This window comes from Notechis scutatus, chromosome 1, assembly GCF_049901735.1.
Source record: "Notechis scutatus isolate UNSWTSFEM ecotype Mainland chromosome 1, rNotScu1.2, whole genome shotgun sequence".
Taxonomy (NCBI): Eukaryota; Metazoa; Chordata; class Lepidosauria; order Squamata; family Elapidae; genus Notechis; species Notechis scutatus.
The window spans coordinates 277,967,014-277,976,280 of record NC_142009.1 but is presented as its reverse complement, the minus strand read 5'-3'; the positions used below and the strand labels follow the sequence as shown (position 1 = coordinate 277,976,280).

General features: G+C 41.4%; 1 protein-coding gene across 1 annotated transcript; it reads left to right on the top strand.

Moving 5' to 3' along the window:
* Positions 1-3,499: 3,499 nt before the first annotated feature.
* Positions 3,500-8,954, top strand: RPUSD2 (RNA pseudouridine synthase domain containing 2). The gene is made up of 3 exons (XM_026664573.2): positions 3,500-4,043; positions 6,177-6,473; positions 7,470-8,954. The coding sequence occupies exons 1-3, from the start codon at positions 3,549-3,551 to the stop codon at positions 8,226-8,228; spliced, it is 1,551 nt and encodes a 516-aa protein (XP_026520358.2). The 5' UTR covers positions 3,500-3,548; the 3' UTR covers positions 8,229-8,954.
* Positions 8,955-9,267: the final 313 nt, after the last annotated feature.

The window sequence follows — 9,267 nt, the reverse complement described above, 5'->3', positions numbered from 1 at the left end:
CCAGCAAGCACAAGGAGAGACCGGAGTTATCACGAGACAAAGAGCGAAACAGAATTAATTAAATGGAAGAAGAAAAGAAACTTCTATCCATTAACATAAATGGTTTAAATTCGACGACAAAAAGGAAAAGGATAATAGCTAAATTAATCAAACAAAATGCCGACATAATATGCCTACAGGAAACTCACAAAAGGAAAGTAGATGAAAGATACCTAGACTGCCCGAAACTAGGGAAGCTATTTACTGCACCAGCAGATACGAGAAAAAAGAAAGGGATTGCAATATACATTAAAGACGATTTGAAAGCAGATTTAGTTTGGTCAGACCCCGAAGGAAGAACTTTGGTTTTACAGATCTGGATTAATGCTATTTCAATTCTACTAGTAGTAATTTACGCCCCGAATGAAGATCAGAAAGAGTTCTTTAAATATTTACATCAAAAAATAATAGGATTTGAAAAAAGGAATATTTGTATTATGGGAGATTTCAACTCTATTGCTGATTATCAAAAGGACCATAGCAATGGGGGGAAGAATAAAAAGGGGAAAAGAGAGCTTCCTAAGACATGTAAGGAAATGATGAAGGAGTTAAATTTGGTGGACTTATGGAGAAGACTATACCCCGAGGAAAAACAATTCACATTTTATTCTAACCTGCATCAAATATGGACACAAATTGACATGGCATGGATGAATGGGGAAATAGCAAATGAGATAAAAGGAACTGAAATTTTATCCAATTCAAATAACTTGGAAGGGTAGGAAGAAACCAAAGAAAAGATGGACACTAAACACCCAATTAATAAGAGAAAAAGAGTATATTAACAAACTTAAGGAGGAATTAAACTATTTCTTAAAGGAAAATGACAATGGTGTAACTTCGAAACAAAACATTTGGGACACATTGAAGGCAGTAATAAGAGGTATAACAATCTCTTATAATGCTAGGAGAAATAAAGAAAAATATGCCCAGCAAAATAAATTACAATAACAAATTAAGGAATTAGAAACTCAATTACAAAAGACCCCTAAAGATCAAAGAGTACAACATCAGATAATAACTGTTAAACATAATTTGAATTTAATTGAATAAGAGAAAATGATAATAAATTTGAAAATGACTAAACAAATCTACTTTGAGCATGCTAATAAGCCAGGAAGATGGTTATCTTATAAATTTAAAAAAAGAAAAGAGATTGATCTACCAACTAATAGATGAGAAGGGCGACATACAACAAGAGATAGAACAGAAAAAAGATATTGCACACAAATACTTTGAAGAGTTATACAAAAAGGAAGAAGTTAATGAGGATAGAATAAGAAATTACTTAGATGAAATGAAAGATAAAGTAATCGGGGAAGAATTGATAGAATTATTAAATAAAGACATTACTTGGTCCGAATTGAAATCAGCAATAGAGAATCAGGGAAATAACAAAGCCCCGGGGCCAGATGGGATCCCGGGAGAACTATATAAGGCAGAACAAATTGGACCTCTTATGATGGAAGTTTTTAACGATGTTTTATTGGCAGCCAGAATGCCGGACTCATGGAGGGGAGCATTGATTTAGCTGATCCCGAAGGAGGAATCTGATCTTAGATATATTAACAACTACAGACCAATTTCACTCCTAAACACCGACTATAAAATATTCACCTCCATCATAGCTAACAGATTAAAATGAATTTTAAATTTGTATATACATGAAGACCAAAATGGATTTCTCCCGACTAGACAGATAAGGAATAATTTAAGAACAGTAGTAGATGTTTTAGAATTTTATGAAGCCCACTCCGAAAAACAAACTGCACTTATGTTTTTAGATGCAGAAAAGGCATTCCATAATTTAAATTGGCAATTTTTAATTCAAAAAATTTATAATATGAATTTAGGCACTAAATTTGAAAACATCATAACAACGATTTATGATACACAACAGGCCAATATAATAATAAATGGGGAATATACTCGCCCAATAAAAATAGAAAAAGGAGTTAGACAAGGTTGCCCACTCTCACCCCTGCTCTTCATATTCTCTTTAGAAACACTATTAACACGAATTAGAAAGAATCCAGAGATTAAAGGATTAAAGGTTAAGAAAGAAGAATACAAATTGCAAGCGTTTGCCAATGATATGATTTTTTTTATTGAGGAACCAATAGAAAGAGGACAAAAATTGATAAATGAGCTAGAACAATTTGGAGCGGTAGCAGGACTCAAAATTAATAGGAAGAAAACAATAAATTTTGGGTGCTGATGCATAAAATGCATTTCATGTTCACAAGGAGGTTGCTGGCCATGTAGGACCATCTTCCCTAGGTCTTGCAATGAAATTGTCATTTCATCATGTTTGGTGAACTTGTAAAAAAAGCTGGAAAAAATTGGCAATACAATGGAGGAATGCTTGGTGAAGATGATCGAATTTGCTGAAATATGGTAGTTAAATTATTTGATTAGCAAAAAGACAAGGTTTATATTTATTAGAGATTCAAAACCTTAGTATTTTTGCACACAAAAAATGAATGTGATTTATTCTGATAGACAGAATATAGTCATGATGTAACCTTAGAGAACTTAAAATATAATGCTGTGAAGATTGGAAGCCTGTTTTAATTTTTTTGTATTTTTTCTTTTTTTTTACCTTCCTCTCATTTTTTTCCTTTATGCACTTTCTACCTTTTAGTGTCATTTTCTTCTTTCCTTTGGTTTGTATTAGTTACTATTATTGTTGTCAATAAAAATTATATTAAAAAGAAAACACAAGAAAAGCTGGGACCGTATGTCATAGTCATGAACAGCTGGGTAGATAGATTTTGATCTCTGCCTCCCCTTATAGCTCCAGACGTGAGACTCATGACACTTTTAATAAATTAAACCTTATACTAGATTACCAGCTTTAATCGTATCTCTGCAACATACAGTATTTCTTGCTAATGTAATAGTAAAGGCAGGAAAAGTCAGCTTTGGTGCATTTGGACAACTGTGCTGGAAGTGCAAATAAAGCCCAGTTTTAATTCAAATTAACCTATTCAAATTAGGATGCCTGGAGTGTACTACTTAACAGACCGGGTGATCTCTTCAATCCAGTCAATGGAAACATGATCTGAGTTTATAAAAATGGCTAGTTTATATATATATTATTATGAAAAAGCAAAAAGTTGTGTTTGATGTTGATGCCTTATTTTACTGCAACAGAGGAAGTCGGCAGTCAACGTTTTTTCCCCCTTTTTCCCAACCTTTCCTCACTTCCCTTCCCCCCCCCCCCCACTTTCCTATTTATTTTTGCATATTGTATCTTATAACCTAATAAAATGCTTAAATTTGGATCTGAGCGTCGCTTTCCTTGGTTCCTCGAGGGTCCAGCAAAACAAAATGCGCAGCCCTCCGTGATCACCACCACATTTCTAGAGGACCGAACGTTCGTTCCGTCGCTTGCTTTATCCGTCAAGAGGCATAGAACAATCTGATTGGGTAAAGATGAGTGGGGTCGCGTGGGGGCGGGGCTCCACAACGCCACGTGGTCGGCTTCTCCGCCTATACTCCTCAGCATGCGACCCGGGTCGTTTTGCAGAGCGTTGCTCCGCTTTTGCTTAGCCCGGCTGAACGCAGAGCGCGCCTCCTTGGGTACTCTCGCCGGCCTTGTGCCCGGGAGGAGCATGGAAGGGAAGCCGATCCCGGAGCCTAAAGAGCAGGTGGCGAAGAAGAGGCGGCTGTCCAAGGGGCAGAAGAAGCGGCCGGGGCCGCTCGAAGAGGGAGAGAAGCGCTACGTGCCACCGCCAAAGAAGCGGAATACGGGCGTCAGCTTCGGAGAGGCCCATTTCGCCGAAACTAGCTACTACATCGAGGGCGGACTTCGCAAGGTGCGCCCGTACTACTACGACTATAGTACCTACTGCAAGGGGCGCTGGGTGGGAAAGAAGCTCGTGGACGTCTTCCACTCGGAGTTCCGCGGTCGGCCCATCGAGTACTACCTGGCCGCAGCCAAAGCCGGACGCCTGCTTCTCAACAAACACCCCTTGAAAGACCTCAGCGTGGTACTCAAGGTGAGGAGGCCGGGCGTCAGGCCAAATGCTGAAAGCTCCTGCCTTGGACCCAACCCACGCGGCGAGCGTCCCGTGGGAGACTGCGGTCACGCAGAGAGAAAAAGCCAAGTCAGGCAGTGAAGGTATAGCCGTAGCCAGCTTTCTGGTCTTCGTCTTCTCTCCTCCTTCCCCTTCCCCGTTTCAATATGAACATGCTTTTGCAAATGTCGTATTTTCTTTCTTTTCTTTTCTTTAGTAAGCACCTAACCCTATAAGTTTTGCGATAGCAGATATTTGAAAGAAAACACGGGTACATGTGTCATAAAATTAAATGTGCAAAAATACCTCATCAGTGCTTTGAGTTGCATGGTTTGCACCACAGTGAGGCCCCAAAGTATTATAAATGTGTTATGACTCATTCTGGGAGGACAGCTGCCATTTGTAATGTGACTTTAATTCCATATGGAACGGATAAGGATCTGTGCATCAGTTTTTGCATCTCTGCTGTCGGGGCTGATTTCGTACAGGGGATTGTGATCTATAATTTGATGATACCGTGTTTCTCCAACAATAAGCTCCCCCCTCCCATAGGAAAACCCAGCATGTTTTCTGCGCATAAAATGAAATTAAGCCCCTCCCCCCAATTTTAGGCCTATTTTAAAACAAGCAAAATTGGGGGGGAGGTGGGGGGGGAACTTGCTGTTATGAGCGCCCCACAGGCAGCCACACCTCACCACCAGCTGCTCCTAATGGCCGAAAATGGCTGAGGGATCCCTACCCCCGCCAAGCACCTTTGCTGCAGACCCAGGTATGATGCTGGTTGCAGGCTGGGTCAGCGGGTAGGTGGCGGTGTGGATGTCCGCCGGCATCGTTTCAGTCACCTCTCAGGCCTCCGTAGCTTCCACGGTTCCTGCCGGCGGTTGCGCGAGCATCTGAGTCGCTCCCGCTTTTCCATCCCCCGTCCCCATCCCCGCAACAACAGGGGAAAAAAAACATTTTGAGGTACCTTGGAGTGCCGCACGCTGTGTTTTCGTTTAATCCCGAGCGGCTCTGTGGGCATGAGAGGAGCCAAGTGAGCGTCTCTGCCACTGCTACCCTTGTTGCTCCAGCCTCGGGCTCTGCAAGTTTCCAAAAGTCCCGGTGCGCAGCCCTTTCCTGCATTCCAAGCACACCCAGGCCGAGCTGCAGCTGTCCCTCTCTCACCAGAGATGTCTCCAACAACAGTGGCAGCAGCAGAGGGAACCGTGGAAGTTATGGAGGCGGCTCTGCTGCCCGAGAAGCGGCTAAAACGCTTCCATGGTTCCAGGCGCTGCTGCCGCTGTTGTTGGAGATGGCGCTGGCGAGAGAGGGACAGCTGCCACTCGACCTGGGCGCACTTGGAATGCAGGAACGGGCTGTGCAGTGGGACTTTTGGAAACTTGCAGAGCCCGAGGCTGGAGCACCAAGAGTAGCAGCGGCAGAGACGCTTGCTCGGCTCTTCTCATGCCCACCCAGCCGCTCGGGATTAAACGAAAACGCAGCGTGTGGCGCTTCAAGGTACCTCAAAATGTTTTTTTTCCCTATTGCGGGGGCAGGGGTGGAAAAGCGGGAGAGACTCAGATGCTATTGTTGGAGACGGCGCTGGCGAGAGAGGTGCCAGCACTGGCAGAAACCGTGGAAGCTATGGAGGCCTGAGAAGCGGCTGAAACGCTGCTGGCGGACATCCACGCTGCTGCCGCCGCCCACCTGCTGACCCAGGTCTGTAGTAAAGGCACTTGGTGGGGGTAGGGAGCCCTCCTCACTCCACCATGAACGGCCATTAGGAATGGCTGGTGGTGAGGCGTGGCTGTCCATGGGGCGCCCTAGGCGAGGGTGTGCAGGGGAGGAGAAATTAATTCACCTCCGAAAAGACGTCCTAGCCGTTTTTTCAGGGCTCAAAAAAAAAAAAAAAGACCCGGCCTTATTATATGAGAAACACGGTGGTTTATGTTTATCAGAATAAAAATCAGTGACAGGTGATTAAGAGTTCACTCTGAATGCAGACATATTCTTATATGGTAATTTAGGTGATTCCTTTGAAAATTTATATGGAAAGCTACCACCATAACTCTTGAAACTAATTGCTCCAGAAAATCATCTGGCTAAACTAATATATAATAATTGCTTTGTTTGCAGAATAACGACTTTCTGGAGAATACCATACATCGCCATGAACCTCCAGTTACAGCACAAACTATTGAGTTTATAGAGGATAATGATGAAGTTGTGGTTGTAGACAAGCCCTCATCTGTACCTGTTCATCCTTGCGGTGGATTTCGGCACAACACTATCATTTTCATTTTGGGCAAAGAGCATAACCTGAAAGAGCTGCATACCGTTCATCGGCTTGATCGCCTGACATCAGGTGTCCTCATCTTTGCCAAGTCTGTAGAAGTATCCAAGAGAATTGATGAACAAGTTCGACAGCGGCAGGTAAAATTATTTTTGTTAATGATATCTTCATATTTGTAATATGCTTTACCAACAGCATCAGTACAGATACAGTTTTAGACATCCTTAAGAGTGTAAGTAGGTTAATGTGACAGAAATTCGCATTAACTCACATGTTTAGTGAACTTCATAGCCCAAACAAAAATTCTTATACGACTTCCTGGGCCAGAACTTTAACCTCTGCATGTGTTTGATAAATTCCTGGAAGAGATCCTGTTTGGTATAGTGGTTGAGGCACTAGGCCAAAAACTGGAGATCATGAGTTTTAGTCCTGCCTTAGAACCAAGCCAATAGGTTGACTTTGGACCAATCACTCATTCTCAGCTGTAGATAGTAGGCAATGTCAACTCAATTTTAGAATCTTGCCAAGAAAATAGTCCAGGAAATTGCCAGGAGTCAATACTGAATCGAAGGCACAAAAAGAGAAAGAAAAAAAGAAAATCTGGAAATGGATACGGCCATATATCTACATTTCATTCTTTGGTAGATGAGCTGTAAACAATAAGTTCTAGCAATTAAAATAATGTTTCCTTAGCTAGTAAACAAATGAATATCAATCTCTGGCTTTTGAGGTGCTTTAAAGCCGACTGAAGGTGCTTCAAGCTTGCTTCCTGTCCACCTTAATGCCGATAACGTTTTTAGCCTCAGTACAGAACATGGTTAGTAGATTAACTAGTTGTCAAACAATTTCTCCCTTATAGATCCAGATGGCTCTGACTCTTTTAGCCTTAAAACATTTGGGCTGGGAGATTAGACTAGCCGTATGATATGATTTTTATGATTGGAAGGTGTCATTCCCCAAAGAGCCATGGGTTATTTTTAATTGTTGGGCTTTAATTTTTGTACACAATCCAGATTCACTGTTGTGAGATAGATGGCCATATAAATTACTTACATGCATAAATAACATTCTGAAATACACATTCTTTCTACATTCTAAACCCTAATAATTTTTCTTTCTTTCCCCAATTCTAATAGCTGGAGAAAGAGTATGTATGCCGCGTGGTTGGAGAGTTTCCAGAAAATGAAGTGATCTGTGAAGAACCTATCTTGTCTATGTCTTACAAAATGGGTTTGTGTCGAGTGGATCCCAAAGGCAAGCCATGTAAAACCATCTTCCAGCGGCTCAGTTACAATGGCAAGACTAGTGTAGTAAAATGTTTCCCATACACTGGCCGTACCCATCAGATCCGTGTCCATCTACAGTTTTTGGGGCATCCTATCATCAATGATCCTATCTACAATAATGAAATTTGGGGTCCTGAAAAGGGCAAGGGGGGCAGTGTTAATAAAACTGATGATGAATTGCTTCAGTCATTTGCGGAAGAATATGTCTCAAAAGAGAGTCTGGGAATCTTGGACATTGTTGAGGAGGACCTGAAAGCAGTTTTAGCAGATAAAAAGCAGGAAACTCCAGATAATGGAACTAAGCCTCTGCAGGTCACTACTGCAATTGATCACTCTGACAACATTGAAGAATCAGAAGACAAAGCAAAGACGCTTTCTCTGAATTCTGCCCCTCAAGCAAATGTACATAAAACTGAAAGTGGGGAAATGTGTTTAACTGAGTTCCACAATGAGATAGACCCACTGTGTGAAGAATGCAAAATGGTGAGGCCTGATCCATCACCCAGAGAGTTAGTGATGTATCTCCATGCTTTACGCTATAAAGGAATGGAATTTGAATATTGTTCCAAAATGCCTGCTTGGGCCCAGGATGATTGGGAAGAGACTTGAATCTTATTTTATAAAGTGAAGAGTGGGTGAGAAACTTTCTGCAAATGGAACGGAAGAGTCAGTATAGGTGAAGAAGCTGTTCCCAAGAATGTATTTTCTTTTTATTGCAAGAAAGTGAAATAATTATTTGGAGAAGCAATATTTCTTACCAAGTAAGAATATACAAATAATCCTCGAGTTACAACAGTAATGGAACCTGCCCATTACAGTACTGTTGGAATCTGGATAAATGAACCCCATCCTTGCTCACCCCAATGCATTTGGGAAACAAATGTGCGGGTCATTATGTGCGCATGGGGTGCCTCAGGGATGACCCTGGAGGAATTAGTGCAGGCACAAGCGCCATGCCTTGGGCCTTCCAAGGCCTCCCCCCACCCCTTAGATACCCCATTGTCCGTTTCTAACCCTTAGGATCTCCAGAACCCATTGCATCTCTATTTCATGCTATATATTTCCATACTCTGGTTATTTTATTGTGACTGCTACTCAGCTGCTCTGTTCCTTAATAGAGCTGCATAGCTTCTCCAATAAATTAACTTAATAAAAGGGCTCATTAAACAGCTGCAATCATAGTTAATGTGTCTTGCGAGGAGCTTGTACTGCCTATTTCATTGCTTTTAAAAAGCTGTGTAATAATAAAGCTGTTCCAGTTTCCTGGGAGCAATCATTGGTCCTAAAAATCTGATGAAACTGAGCTCTTTCAAATAAATATACACATTAAAAACATATGTTGCTAATTACTTGTACAAAGTTGGCGTGATTTAAAATATCTGAAGCATGAGTTCTTTGTATGTGAGAAATGCCAGCCAGTTAATTACCAATTTTGTTTAATACATTTTGAGTAATTGAATTATTAGAGTATGCCAAAAGTTTGAAACATACATTTTGCTCTGCAGGCAAGAAGTGTAATTTCAGACCCTCACTTTGGCAGGAAGAATACCATGAGATATTTTTCACAAGTATGACTATTCCAACAGAAAAACAGGAGTCCCATGAAGATTTAGTTTAGTTAGTTTACATTATTGTCATTGCACCTCGT

What these genes read in the sequence shown, in the direction of transcription:
- RPUSD2 (XM_026664573.2), top strand. Translation starts at nt 3,549, where the DNA reads ATGCGACCCGGGTCGTTTTGCAGAGCGTTGCTCCGCTTTTGCTTAGCC. An exon ending in ACCTCAGCGTGGTACTCAAG is followed by an intron (nt 4,044 to 6,176) that starts GTGAGGAGGCCG and finishes CTTTGTTTGCAG; the next exon opens with AATAACGACTTTCTGGAGAA. An exon ending in AACAAGTTCGACAGCGGCAG is followed by an intron (nt 6,474 to 7,469) that starts GTAAAATTATTT and finishes CAATTCTAATAG; the next exon opens with CTGGAGAAAGAGTATGTATG.